Source organism: Zonotrichia albicollis, chromosome Z (assembly GCF_047830755.1).
Source record: "Zonotrichia albicollis isolate bZonAlb1 chromosome Z, bZonAlb1.hap1, whole genome shotgun sequence".
Taxonomy (NCBI): Eukaryota; Metazoa; Chordata; class Aves; order Passeriformes; family Passerellidae; genus Zonotrichia; species Zonotrichia albicollis.
In genome coordinates, this window is record NC_133860.1 from 77566372 (window position 1) to 77579927 (window position 13556).

General features: G+C 47.8%; 2 protein-coding genes across 2 annotated transcripts in view; both read left to right on the forward strand.

Annotated features, from left to right (window-relative positions):
- The first annotated feature begins 1057 nt into the window (after positions 1-1057).
- Positions 1058-10938, forward strand: LOC141727227 (uncharacterized). Its single transcript, XM_074533487.1, has 7 exons — positions 1058-1367; positions 3009-3146; positions 5193-5321; positions 6931-7062; positions 9317-9451; positions 9711-10043; positions 10431-10938. The coding sequence occupies exons 1-7, from the start codon at positions 1311-1313 to the stop codon at positions 10719-10721; spliced, it is 1215 nt and encodes a 404-aa protein (XP_074389588.1). The 5' UTR covers positions 1058-1310; the 3' UTR covers positions 10722-10938.
- Positions 10939-10971: 33 nt separating this feature from the next.
- Positions 10972-13556, forward strand: part of LOC141727271 (serine/threonine-protein kinase PAK 3-like) — a 44844-nt gene continuing 42259 nt past the window's right edge. The window contains exons 1-4 of the mRNA XM_074533632.1: positions 10972-11086; positions 11391-11454; positions 12155-12203; positions 12972-13084. Coding sequence (XP_074389733.1) covers positions 11420-11454; positions 12155-12203; positions 12972-13084 — 197 coding nt within the window. The 5' untranslated portion in view covers positions 10972-11086; positions 11391-11419. The remainder of the gene's footprint in view (positions 11087-11390; positions 11455-12154; positions 12204-12971; positions 13085-13556) is intronic.

A 13556-nucleotide genomic window follows, 5' to 3' on the forward strand; every position in this document is an offset into this window, starting at 1 on the left:
CTTTTTGCTTTTGACAAGCTGCAAGGAGATGGTTGTGTTGTCCGTGAAGCTGTGAGGGGCCATTCTTATCCTGTGTGGCCAAAGAAAGAAAGTGATTAGTTATGAAGCCTCCTTGTGAGGCAAGAAAGCAGAAGGGGCAAGTTTCTGTTGTTGCATTTAGTGATGAAGTCTGTAGCTTTGGGAAGTGCCTTGGAGGCTGGATTGGGGGTGAAGCTGCAAGTCCTTGACTGCTGTCATGTGTTGCTGAAAACAGGGAGGCCATCTCGAAATGCTAAATGCTGTATTTGAAGTCAAATGGTCAACTCTGTGGCTGGGAAGCTGCATGAGCCAAAAGGCCCCATGAGCGCCATAGAAGATCAGTTGAACAAGAGCCAGCCTGGGACCGGGTGTCCAAGAAGGCCAAGGGCTTGGTGGCTGTGACAGCAGCAGTGGGGCAGCAGGAGCAGGGCAGTGAGCGTGGCCCTGTGCTGGGCAACGCTGCCGCCACAGCTGGAGTGCTGTGTGCACTTGTGGGCCCTGGGAAGCAGAAAGTCATGGAGGGGCTGCAGTGTTTTCACAGAAGGACACGGGAGCTGGGCAAGGGAATGGAGCACAAGCCCAGTGAGGAGTTGCTGAGGGAGCTTTAGTCTGGATAATAATGAGAGGTTCATGAGGGACCATTAGGCAGACGTACATCGATCCCTTCATAACAGTGCTCAGCTCAAGGGCTGCTTCCCTATTAAAACTGCTCTCACTGCAACAAAGGGATTTACACACTGGAGAGGTTTACATTCCATCTTTTCCCGTGTTGGCTTTTTGGTTTTCTAGCAGAGGTATGCCCTGTTCATTTTCTCCTTTTCTATTATGCCAAGATGCTTCCACACAACATTTTCCTCCCTGTTGAGCACTGGATGAGAATGCTATAGAGTTAGGGTTTTCCACATCTGCAGCAGCAGTAGTAAAAGAGTTGGTGTGTCCTTCGTACTTTTCCTATTAAGACATATTAAGAACTAAATCCTCTGTTTGACGGATGCAACGTTGCTTGCTGCCAATAGTCAGGGAGGAATATCAGCCCTATATCCATCTAGACTTCTGTTGAATTGGCCCATATAAATTTAGTAAGTGGGTGTAAGAATCCCTATATCACTAGGAAGTGTTCTGATTTCTCCTTAGAAGATGTGCTGGTAGATCTGAAAAGAAATGAGGTTCTGAATGATTTGTCATGGCCTGGGCCTCATGCGTTTCTCTTGCCACAGGTGACAGAACCAACATCTGTCTCTCCTCTGGCTCCCGCTGCTCCTAAAGAAGAAGCCCAAGAGGAGCAATTTGAGATGGATGAATGCCAGACTCCATCATTGGTCACACCAGAGCCTGAATATCCTGAGCCTGTGAGTGACAGTTGTGGGTTGTGCTGTCTTTAGTGCAAGGCAGAGGTGCAACTTTTGGAGCAGCCAGTGCTTTGTGTTGCTGGTTGAGGATGCTGAGTGCTGGAGTCCTTCCAGGAGCTAGGGATTTCCTGCAGGCAGCGTCAGCAGAACATGGCCTTTGACCTGTGATGTTGAGGCCCCAAAGGGCTGGTACCTCTGGGAGAGCATCTAGCTGCTTGGCTCAGGGAAGCTCTGTCTCTGGGCTTCTGCAGTGCTATGGCCAAGGGCACACGTGGTAGTGCTGGAGGTCACAGACCTTTGTTTCTTTGTTTTCCCCTTTTGGAATGGTGTCTGTGGCTTGTGAGTCTGCTTTGCAATAATTCTTGCGTAATTATTCAGTTCTACGTAGTGTTTTGGGCCAGATGTCTTTTGGTTTTTGATAAGCTTCAAGGAAATGGTTGTGTTGTCCATGAACCTGTGGGGGGACATTCATATACTGTGTTGCCGAAGAAAGAAAGTGAGTAATTATGAAGCATCTGAGTGAGGCAAGAAAGCAGAAGGGGCAAGTTTCTGTTGAGGCATTTAGTGATGAAGTCTGCAGCTTTGGCAGTTGCTTTAAAGCCTGGAATGCGGGTGAAAGTGCAAGTCCTTGACTGCTTTCTGGTGTTGCTCAGAACATGAAGGCCATCTAGAAATGGCTGATGCTGTATTTAAATTCAAATGGTCAAATCTGTGTCTGGGGAGCTGCGTTCCTCAGATGGCCCCAAGGGTGGGGGAAAAGATCAGATGAACAAGAGCCAGCCCTGGAAAAGGTGTCCAAGAAGGCCAAGGGCATGGAGGCCTGTGTCAGCAGCAGTGGGGCAGCAGGAGCAGGGCAGTGAGCGTGGCCCTGTGCTGGGCAGCGTTGCGGCCACAGCTGGAGTGCTGTGTGCACTTGTGGGTCCTGGGAAGCAGAAAGTGATGCAGGGCCTGCAGTGTTTTCACACAAGGATACAGGAGCTAGACAAGGGTATGGAGCACAGGACCAGTGAGGAGGTACTGAGAGAGCTTTAGCCTGTACAATGGGAGATTCATGAGGGACTTTCAGGCACACTTCCATCAATCTCTACACAACAGTGCTCACCACACGAACCATTTCCCTGCCAAACATCCCCTCACTGAATTTAAGTGCTTTAGACACTTGAATGGGTGACAATTCCATCTTGTGCATTGTTAGCTTGTTGGCTTGTTGGTTCTGCTATGAGAGCTTTGCCCTGATCATTTTCTGCTTTTCCAGCAGTTAAGATGCTTTTCCACCACGTTTTCCACCCTTTTGCAGCCTAGGATGAGGTTGTTATCCAGTTGGAGTTTTCCATGTATTCACCTTCAGTAGCAAAGTGTTGGGGTCTCCTTCCTACTTTTCCAAATCAGATCCTTCAAGAACTTAAAATTCGGTTTTAAAGAGGCAATATTGCTTGCTGATAGCCACCATGGAGGAATATCAACCCTATATCAATCTAGAGTTCTGTTGAATTGGCCAATTTTAATTTGGTCAGTGGGACTAAGAATCCCTATATCACAAGGAAGTGTTCTGATTTCTCTTTAGAAGATGTGGTGGTAGATCTGAAAAGAAATGAGGTTCTGAATGATAGGTCATGGCCTGTGCCTCATGCTTCTCTCTAGCCACAGGTGACAAAACCAACGGCCGTCTCTCCTCTGGCTCCTGCTGCTCTTGTAGAAGAAGCCCAAGAGGGGCAAATTGAGGCGGATGAACGACAGACTCCATCATTGGTCACACCAGAGCCTGGATATCCTGAGTCTGTAAGTGCCAGTTGTGGATGATGCTGTCTTTAGAGCAAGGCAGAGGTGCAAGTTTCAGAGCAGCCAGCGCTTCCTGTTGCTGTCTGAGGACGCTGAGTGCTGGAGTCCTGCCACCAGCTAGGGATTTCCTGCCTGTAGGGACTGCCACGAGAACTTGGCCTTTGACCTGTGATGTTGAGCCTCCAAAGAGCTGGTGCCCATGGGAGAGCATCTGGCTGCTTGGCTCAGGGACTCTCTGTTTCATGACTTCTGCAGAGCAGTGGCTGTGGGCACAAGTTGTAATGCCGTAGGTCACTATTCTTTGTTTGTTTTCCGGTTTTGGAATGGTGTGTTCAGCTTGTGAGTCTTGTCTGGAGTTTTCTTGAGTTCTTCTTCTGTTCTACAAAGTCTTTTGGACCAGGTGACTTTTTGCTTTTGACAAGCTGCAAGGAGATGGTTGTGTTGTCCGTGAAGCTGTGGGGGGCCATTTTTATCCTGTGTGGCCAAAGAAAGAAAGTGATTAGTTATGAAGTCTCCTTGTGAGGCAAGAAAGCAGAAGGGGCAAGTTTCTGTTGTTGCATTTAGTGATGAAGTCTGTAGCTTTGGGAAGTGCCTTGGAGGCTGGATTGGGGGTGCAGCTGCAAGTCCTTGACTGCTGTCATGTGTTGCTGAAAACAGGAAGACCATCTCGAAATGCTAAATGCTGTATTTGAAGGCAAATGGGCAACTCTGTGACTGGAGAGCTGCATGAGTCAAAAGGCCCCATGAGCGCCATAGAAGATCAGTTGAACATAAGCCAGTCTGGGAGCAGTTGTCCCAGGGCATGGTGGCCTGTGTCAGCAGCAGTAAAGACAGCAGGAGCAGGGCAGTGAGCGTGGCCCTGAGCGTGGCCTTGTGGGCCCCTGAGAAGCAGAAAGTCATGGAGGGGATGAAGTGTTTTCAAAGAAGGACACAGGAACTGGGCAAGGGAATGGAGCACAAGCCCAGTGAGGAGGTGCTGAGGGAGCTTTATTCTGGATAATGGGAGGCTCATGAGGGACCTTCAGGCAGACTTCCATCAATCGCTACATAACAGTGCTCTGCACAAGGGATCTTTCCCTAATAAACCTTCTCTCACTGCAACCAAGGGGTTTATACACTGGAGTGGGTGACACTTCCATCTCGTGCCTTGTTGGCTTGTTGGTGCTTTAGGAGACGTTTGCCCCTTTTCAGGTGTCCAAGAAGGCCAAGGACTTCTTGGTGGCCTATGTCAGCAGCAGTGGGGCAGCAGGAGCAGGGCAGTGAGCGTGGCCCTGAGCTGGGCAGCGCTGCAGCCACAGCTGGAGTGCTGTGTGCACTTGTGGGCCCTGGGAAGCAGAAAGTCACTGATGGGGCTGCAGCGTGTGCAGTGAAGCACACAGGAGCTGGGCAAGGCTGAGGGAGCACAAGCCCAGTGAGGAGGTGCTGAGGAAGCTTTACCCAGGAGCATGGGAGATCATGAGTGACCTTCACGCAGACTTCCATCAATCCCTATGTGACATTACTCCCCACACAGGCTGATTCCCTACTAAACATGCCCTCAATGAAACCAAGTGCTTTAGATAATAGAGTGGGTGACTCTACTATCTTGTGCCTTGTTGGCTTGTTGGTTTTCTAGGAGAGGTTTGCCCTGATCATTTTCCCTTTTTCCAACAAGCAAAGATATTTCTGCACAATGTTTCCTGCGTCTTTCCAGCCTTGGATGACATGGTGATCCAGTAGGAGTTTTCCATTTCTGCAGCAGCAGTGGCATAGGCGATGCTGTCGCTTTCCTGCTTTTCCCTTACAGAACATTCAAGAATTAAAAGTTCTCTTTTACAAAATCAGGTTTGCTTGCTGATAGCAGCCAGGGAGGAATATCAACCTTCTATCCATCTAGAGTTCTGTTGAATTGGCCCATTAGAAATTGGTCGGGGGGACTTAGAACAGCCTTCTGTTGCAATGAAAGGTTCTGATTCCTTCTTAGAAGATGTGGTGGTAGATCTGAAAAGAAATTAGCTTCTGAATGACAGGTCATGGCCTGTGCCTCATGCTTCTCTCTTGCCACAGCTGACAAAACCAAGAGCTGTCTCTCCCCTGGCTCCCTCTGCTCCTGAAGAATCCCAAGAGGAGCAAATTGAGATGGATGAATGCCAGACTCCATCTTTGCCCACATCAGAGCCTGGATATCCTGAGCCTGTAAGTGCCAGTTGTGTGTTGTGCTGTCTTGAGGGCAAGACAGAGGTGCAAGTTTCAGAGCAGCCAGCGCTTTCTGTTGCTGTCTGAGGATGCTGAGTGTTGGAGTGCTGCCAGGAGCTAGGGATTTCCTGCAGGCAGTGTCAGCAGAACTTGGCCGTTGACCTGTGAAGTTGAGGCCCCAAAGGGCTGGTGCCCCTGGGAGAGCATCTGGCTGCTTGGCTCAGGGAAGCTCTATCTCTGGGCCTCTGCAGCGCTAAGGGCCGAGGGCACACGTGATAGTTCTGCATGTCACAGGGTTTTGTTTCTTTATTTTCCCTTTTTGTAATGGTCTGTTTGTCTGGTAAGACTAGTCTGCAGTTTTTTTTTGAGTTCTTCTTCAGTTCTACAAAGTCTTATTGCCTAGTTTTCTTTGGTCTTTTGAGATGGTCCATGAAGCTTTTGGGGGCCATTCTTATCCCGTTTAACCAAAGAAAACAGTGAGTAATTATGAAGCCTCCTTGTGAGCCAAGAAAGCAGGAGCGGCAAGTTTGTGTTGATGCATTTATTGATGAAGTCTTTATCTTTGGCAATTGCCTTGGAGCCCAGAGTGGGGCTGAAGCTGCACATCCTTGACTTCTGTCATGTGTTGCTCAGAACAAGAAGAACATCTTGAAATGTCAGATACTGTATTTGAAGTCAAATGGTCAAATCTGTGGCAGGAGAGCTGCGTGGTCCAAAGGCCCCAGGGATGCAGTTGAAGATCAGCTGAACAAGAGCCACCCTGGGACCAGGTGTCTAAGGAGGCCAAGGGCATGGTGGCCTGTGTCAGCAGCAGTGGGGCAGCAGGAGCAGGGCAGTGAGCGTGGCCTTGTGCTCGGCAGCGCTGCGGCCACAGCTGGAGTGCTGTGTGTTCTTGTGGGTCCTGGGGAGCAAAAGTCATGGAGGGGCTGAAGTGTTTTCAAAGAAGGACAGGGAAGCTGGGCAAGGGGTTGGAGCACAAGGCCATTGAGGAAGTGCTGAGGGATCTTTAGCCTGGACAATGGGAGGCTCATGAGGGACCATCAGGCAGACTTCCACCAATCCCTACACAACAGTGTTGACCACACAGGGTGTTTCCCTATTAAACATGCCCTCACAGCATCCAAGATCTTTAGACACTGGAGTGGGTGACACTTCCATCTTGTGGCTTGCTCGCTTGCTGGGAGAGATTTGCCCTGTTTATTTTCTCCTTTTCCAGCAAGTAAGATGCTTCTGCACAATGTTTCTGAGTCTTTTTAAGGCCTGGATGAAATTCTGATCCAATTTAATATCCCACTAGTGCAGCAGCTGTAGCAAAGACGTTGGTGTTGCTTTCCTGCTTTTCCATTTCAGAACTTTTAAGATCTTAAAGCTCTGGTTTACAGAGACAACCTGGCTTGCTGATAGCAGCTAGGGAAAAATATTAACCTTATATACATCCACAATTCTTTTTAAGTTACCCTTTTTTTTTTTAGTCTGTGGGACTTAAAACTGCTATGTGGCTATGAAGTGTTCTGATTTGTCCTTAGCAGATGTGGTGGTAGATCTGAAAAGAAATGAGGTTCTGAATGATAGGTCATGGCCTGTGCCTCATGCTTCTCTCTTGCCACAGGTGATAGAACCAACAGCCATCTCCCCCCTGGTTCCCTCTGCTCCTGAAGAAGAAGCCCAAGAGGAGCAATTTGAGATGGATGAACGCCAGACTCCATCTTTGCCCACACCAGAGCCTGCATATCTTGAGCCTGTAAGTTCCAGCTGTGGGTGGTGCTGCCTTTAGTGCGGCGAATGTGCAAGTTTTGCAGCAGCGAGCACTTCCTGTTGCTGGCTGAGGATGCTGAGTGCTGGAGTGCTGCCAGGAGCTAGGGATTTCCTGCAGGCAGCGACAGCAGAACTTGGCCTTTGACCTGTGATGTTGAGGCCTCAAATGGCTGGCGCCTCTGGGAGAGCATCTGGCTGATTGGCACAGGGAAGCTCTGTCTCTGGGCCTCTGCAGTGCTATGGCTGAGGGCACATGTGGTAGTGCTGGAGGTCACAGGGCTTTGTTTGTTTTCCCTTGTTGGAAAGGTGTGTTTAGCTTGTGATACTGGTCTGTGGTTTTCTTGAATTCTTCTTTAGTTCTATAAAGTCTTTTTCCCCAGCTGTCTCTTGGCTTTTGATAAGGTTCATGGTGATGATTGTGTTGATTTTCCTACATCTTTCCTCCCTGTTTCCAGCACCATGAGAAATTCTGGTTGAATTTTATTTTGCACATTCGTAGTTCTTGAAGATGCAATATATATTTGCATTAGTACTCATAGTTTGAGGTGTGCGTCTTGTTGCAGAAAGAACTTTTCTTCTGCCAGGCTAGTTAATTACATCTTGCAATTCACATTAAGGCTAACACTACCTCTGTCTTTTTGCAGCCAAGAAATTCGTTTATCTTGTGTTTGGAATTTGGGGAGGAAATCAATGCCCTTGCATTGCTAGAAGGTGCCCTTGAGCACCTTCTAGCTGGTGCTCAAAGATCTGATGAGATACGAGGGGCTGGGTGATGGAAGTGAAGAGAGACAAGCACATCCTAATGATGATCATCGGTCTCACATTTATTGATCCAGCTTACATACTTTTATAGTAGTGTTAATTAAGCTCATACATAATGCAAAAGCTAAGCTCATCATTGGTTACAGATTACATGTCAACCCCTCCTTTGTGGCTACATTCTCAAAATACTTGTGGTTTTCTTGTTGAGGCTAACACTTGTTTTTACATCCTGCTGTTGACTACAGTTATCCATTCAAGGGAACCATGTTTTTCTTGTTATTTTCTCAGGGATGCAGTGTTGTTGTTTTTCTCGTAAGGAAAAGGCTGAGAACTTACTGCTTACAGCTGCTTTTTACTGCTTAACCAGCTGTATATGATCATGGCCTTTTCCTCAAGCCACGTCTGCACAAAACTCTCCAACAGCTGGGCTGCATTTCTGATTCCAGCCACTTTAGCATCATCAGTGTGGTTGAGTCCAGGAGAAGAATTTGCTCAAGCACAGATGCACAAAGAGTGCAGTTCCCGTGCAATGCTCTGAGCCTGATCCCTTTTCAAAAGGACCTACATGCTCCAGATTCCCCAAGATTGTGCTTTATTGAAGCAACAGGAGAGCAATCTCAGGATTGCTGCTGAGTGGGTCACTGCTACCGAGTGTTGATGTGTGTAGATACAGAGAGGACAGTAAACAGAGATGAAAGTGGTGATATCCATCAGTCTGTCTGTCTATCTATCTATCTACACTATGTAACATTTGCAACAGAGAGGACAGTAAAGAGAGATTTCAGTAATGAGATCTATCTACCCATATATGTAACATTTACATAATTGAATATTCCCAAATCTGGTCCAAGGCAGTTGGAGGTGTAAAGGTCACCTAAAGCATCCCTCTCAGGAGAGGATTAGAGACATGTTCCCTCGACCAATTCAGAACAGGCAGAGATGTCTCCCCCTTCAGATATTGTGTTTTTTTTCCCCTTAGAGCTGTTTTTCTCCTCCAGCCTCTTCTTCCCTGAAGCCCCCAGTTAATTCTTTAATTTTCTGCCTGTCCTAGAGTGGTGAAGTATTCCATGTTTTAGGTGGTGAAGAGAACACGAACTCCAGAAGTGTCTCTGACAAGGCCTGAGCTCACCCAGGAAGCCACCTGCAGAGCCAGGATGGAACTGTGGGACAGGGCGGGGTGTCAGTCACTACTGAAAGACAAACAGGACAGAAGCAGAGGGAGGCCCTCACCAGACCCTTGAGAAATGCCACACCTTCCCTGGCAGCTGCCTGAGAAGCTGTTGGAGCTTCAGCCCCAGATGGCCTCTGATTGTAGGGCCAGGGTCACTTTGGAATCTGTGCCTCCCCTCAAACAGAGAATGACCCAGGACAGCAGCAGCACAGTGCTTTGGGGATGTATGAGCACAGGAGTCTTTGAGTTTTGGCCCACAAAGTTTGTATGGGAAGTTGAAACCCATCTTCTGTTGCTTTTTGTGCAGGTACTTCTAGAGAGAGAGCAGGAGCAGATTGCTTCAACAGAGATGCCATGCCAGACTCAGGGAGAGCTGTTCCCAGCCCGAGAGCAGGAAGAGCAGCTCAGGCAGCAGGTGGAAGAGCCACAGGAGAATAGCCAGGTAAGCCTGACTGGCCAGGTGACAGAGGGAAGGGCAGGAAGAAGGGCATAAACCAGAGCTCTTGGGACTGAGGAGGCCAGGAATCCCTCAGGCACTGGAAGCACAGAGCCTTAGAATCTGCACAGATCAGCCCTGGGACAGGAGGTTTGCAATGGAAGCAGTAAGAAGTGGCTGAATAAATGTGATTTTGAGGCTGCAAGAGGAAATAACTGAGGCTGATGGCAGCTCCCACTCACTTGCTCTGCATTTGTGTGTACAGAAGATCAAGGCAGAGCCACAAGCAGAGCTGCCTGAAGCACAGAGTGACATCATGGACATGAAGAGAAAGAACAAGGAAGATCTGGGAAGAATTCAAGATGAGAATCTCCATCAGCAGAGGGGCGATCAACAAAACCAGGTGAGTGAAAGAGTGGTGGACACTCCACCCATGAAACATCCTCTCTCTTGTTTTTTAGAGAAGATGAAGGCACAACTGAACGCAGAGCTTCAGACAGCTCAAACTCGGATGAAGGCAAGGGAGAAGAAGCTGGAGGATGAAATAAAAATCATCAGAGAGAAACTTAATCCCCTCCCTCAGTCTCTACAAAAGCAAGTGAGTGAAAGAGGGATGCAGTCACTGCAGTCACCAAACTCGTGGTTTCTGCCCTTCTTGCCTTTCCACTCAGAGCAGCATGGAGTGGGGCCATTCCTCTGAGTGCATTTTCCTGGTGTGCTCAATCTCTTCTGCTGCCCTGGATAGAGGGACTTGTCCTTTGGCCTTTTGGCCAGCAGTCATTTAAATTGACTCCTGCTGGCCTGTTCCTGCTGTCTTGGTTTCTTGAGGTGTTTTTACAGGGGAACATGGTGACCCAGATGGAGGATTGAAACAAGCTGTCTGTATCCCTTGTCAATCTGTTCTTTCCCTTTCCTCACAGTCGATGACTCTTGGCTGACAGGGACAAGCTGTAGTCTCTGACTGCTTTGTTCTGTTTCATTTGAGGAGCGAGTGTTGGCGTCTCACCGGGCAGCCTGTGAAGATTACCAGCGAATCTCTGGCTCTGAAGGGCCCCAAGTTAGGAGTGAGGCGCAGGTACCATCCCCACCAGAAGTGCTACAGGTTGAGCATGACCTGAAGATGGTACAGGAAAAGAGAATGCAGTGGGAGGAGGCAGAACACTTGGACAAGGAACTGAAAGTGTGTCTGCAGCTCTTGGAGGGGGAAAAGAAATCCTTGAGAGGAAGTAGAATGGTGATTGTGGCAGTCATCCTTTGGAAAATCCATGAAAATTGAACATGAATCTGGCCATGAACTCGAGTAAAACTAGCCTTTGGTTTTGATCCATCCAGTTTGAGAAGTGGACATCAGAAAAAAAGCCATTTAAAAGCCATGCATGTGGCTGACAGCACATTTCTAAGGGCTTGCATTTCAAAAAGGGATCTCAGGGAAATTTCTGCCAGCCACCTTTTTGATATCAACTTATTTTTTGTCCCAGATCTACACAAGCTCTTTCACTAAACCTGCTGCAGCAGCATCGTCTAAAGGAGCCTTTTCTCCCCAACCTGCGAAGTGGAGCCAGGGCAGTTTGTTCACCTCCCGCGCTGACCCAGCTGCTGCTCAGCAACAGGAGGTCGAGGGTGACTCTCTGGAGCTACTGAGTACGTCTGCTGTGTTTCTTGTCTGAGGGACAGTGCATTGTGTGCAGGTGCCAGCATAGCCTTACCAAATGTTTCTCCTGAGTTTGGTGTCATGGGGACATTTATGAGTTCCCACAGGAACTGCTGTAGAAAATCAGTCTCTGTTCTGGCCACCTGTGCTGCAGAGCTGTCTGCCTGGTTGTTGTTGTTGTTACCCAGCCGACCACAAAGGGCTCAGAGCTCCAAGCACTGGGGCTGCCTTTTGTATCTCCTGGAACCTGAGGTCTCTGCTTTAATGTCAGCATCTTCATTTTGTTTCCCTCAGGAAAAATAGTAAACAAGGAAAATCCAAGGATGAAATACACCAGACTGGAATATATTGGCAGCGGGTAAGTCCAACCGCAGTTACTTCTACATAACCATGGGCCAGGTTTTTTTTGTGGTAGAATGTCTATCCACCATGAAGTCAGGCAAACAGACATCTATCCCCATGTTCCCACACTGGGGATAGATTGTCCCATCTCTCAGTGCTGCTCAGAATTTGTGTATTTGCTGCTCAGAAGGCACTGTCAGAGACACCTCCATGCTGCTGAGGTCTTGCCTGCAGCAAGGAACAGGACCTGGAAAATCTCATCTCTCATGTGTGAGATACTTCTGTGTTCATTTCCTTAGCATTTTTTTATATCTCTAAATCATACTGCCACACTAATAAAGAGAGAAGAATCTTGCTTGCCGGAAAGAGAAACCTCCTCCCTCATATCTGTCAGATAACAGTTATCAGGAACATTTTTTCCAAGAGTTTGCTGAAGGAAATACTCTGTGGTCAGGATAAAAACTGAACCGTTTAGAAAGTGAAACCTGAGGTGGAAGAAGCTGGTCTATTTTTGAGCTGAGGCAGTAAACCCAAGCAGTGCAGGAACAGGCCCAGTGCCCATGCACTTGAGAGGAAAATGCATCATCTGCCTTCTGGCAGCGCTCTCCTGCATCCTGCAGGTTTTTGGCACTCACAGCAGAGATCTCTCGTGTGAGTTGGCTTTCACTGCAAGATCTAAATGGCTCCTACTTCCCTTGCTGTTTTCTTCTTTCTAGGACTTTTGGGGATGTGTGCAGAGCAATTGACAGTGCCACAGGAGGAGAGGTAAATGTCAACAGGCCCTGCAGACTCTGCTGCTATTGAGGGGCTTTCCCCTCTGGTGTGAGCTGTGGCTGGAGCTTTGGCTAGAGCTGTGCTGAAAAGGCACAAGAAGCACAGACTGGTGCCAGCCTGCAAAATACATTTGGGACTTTGTCCTCCTCAGCTGCCAGAAGGAAGGCACGCAGGGCAGCGCTTCCTTTCAGAGAAGGATGCGCTCGCTCACTCTCCTTTGCTAAAACAAAGGTGGTGCCTTAGAGCACCTCACTGCTCTTTGGGGCTACAGCTTCAGAGTCCTGAATTCTCATTTCTGGCTGCCAGCAAATCCATCTGAAAGTTACTGGTAGTTCCTTAGCCACCTGCAGTGCTGCACTTGGGAACTGCACATAGGGAGAGAGCTGCAAGGTGCCCTAAAAGCCCTAAGCCCTGCCCATAGCCCAGGATGTATCCACAGAGTATTAAGGCATGGATTACCTCTTCTGAATCCCAAACAAAGCAGCAGAGATTGTGGTCAGAGGTTTGTGGGTGATAGTTTACACACCACTGTTACCAAATGGACAAGGCAAAACCTCAGTGGCCCCACATGTTCTGTAACTGCCCCCCAAGGGAGCAGAGAAATGGGCTGTTGGAATGTCAGTTCCTAATTAGTGCAGCGCCTAATTACAAGGCAGTTTGGCACAGCTCAGCTGTGTCATTGCAAAATCACTCGCTCCATGTGTGTTGTGGTCTTGTGCCACCAACTTCTGAAGTTACTGATTTTCAATGTCATTTTAGGTGGCCATAAAGAAAATAAATCTAAAAGGACTGAGGAAGAAGAAACTGAAAGTCAATGAACTCATGGTCATGAAAATTAATAGGAATCCCAACCTGATCAACTATTTAGACAGGTGAGTTTTTGTGAATGTTTCTTTACATATTGCAAACATGCAAGGTAAAATCCCACTTTGGTCAGTGGCAGAAAATAGAGCTGTAATTATTGGCTAATTATTACTGCTCTGCTCATCTCTAATGGATGGGAAGAGAGAGCACCTTGTCTGCATGAGTCTTCTCTGGCATACATAGTTTGAAAATTACTCAAAAACCTGGATCAGTCATATCTTACTAAATCAATAGCCTGTAAGTTCACAGCCACCACTTTGTTTTGGGGCTTGATTTTTATGAAGTGTCTTTTTACATCTGGATAAACTAACATAAATTTACCATGGATTGTGTGCCCTCTTTTCCATTGCTTTGCATGCCAGGAAGACTAGGTGCTTATTTCCAGAAACACATAGTGTGACAGGTTTTTTTATCTGTTACTAAAATGCATTTTTCACTTGCTGGCCATTTAAGACATCTCCTTTTTCACAGCTATGCCTT

Excerpts from the sequence above, each read along its gene's own strand:
- LOC141727227 (XM_074533487.1), top strand. The coding sequence starts at position 1,311 with ATGGATGAATGCCAGACTCCATCATTGGTCACACCAGAGCCTGAATAT. Across the intron at positions 9,452-9,710 it reads AGCCACAGGAGAATAGCCAG|AAGATCAAGGCAGAGCCACA; the intron begins GTAAGCCTGACT and ends TTGTGTGTACAG. Across the intron at positions 10,044-10,430 it reads CTCAGTCTCTACAAAAGCAA|GAGCGAGTGTTGGCGTCTCA; the intron begins GTGAGTGAAAGA and ends GTTTCATTTGAG.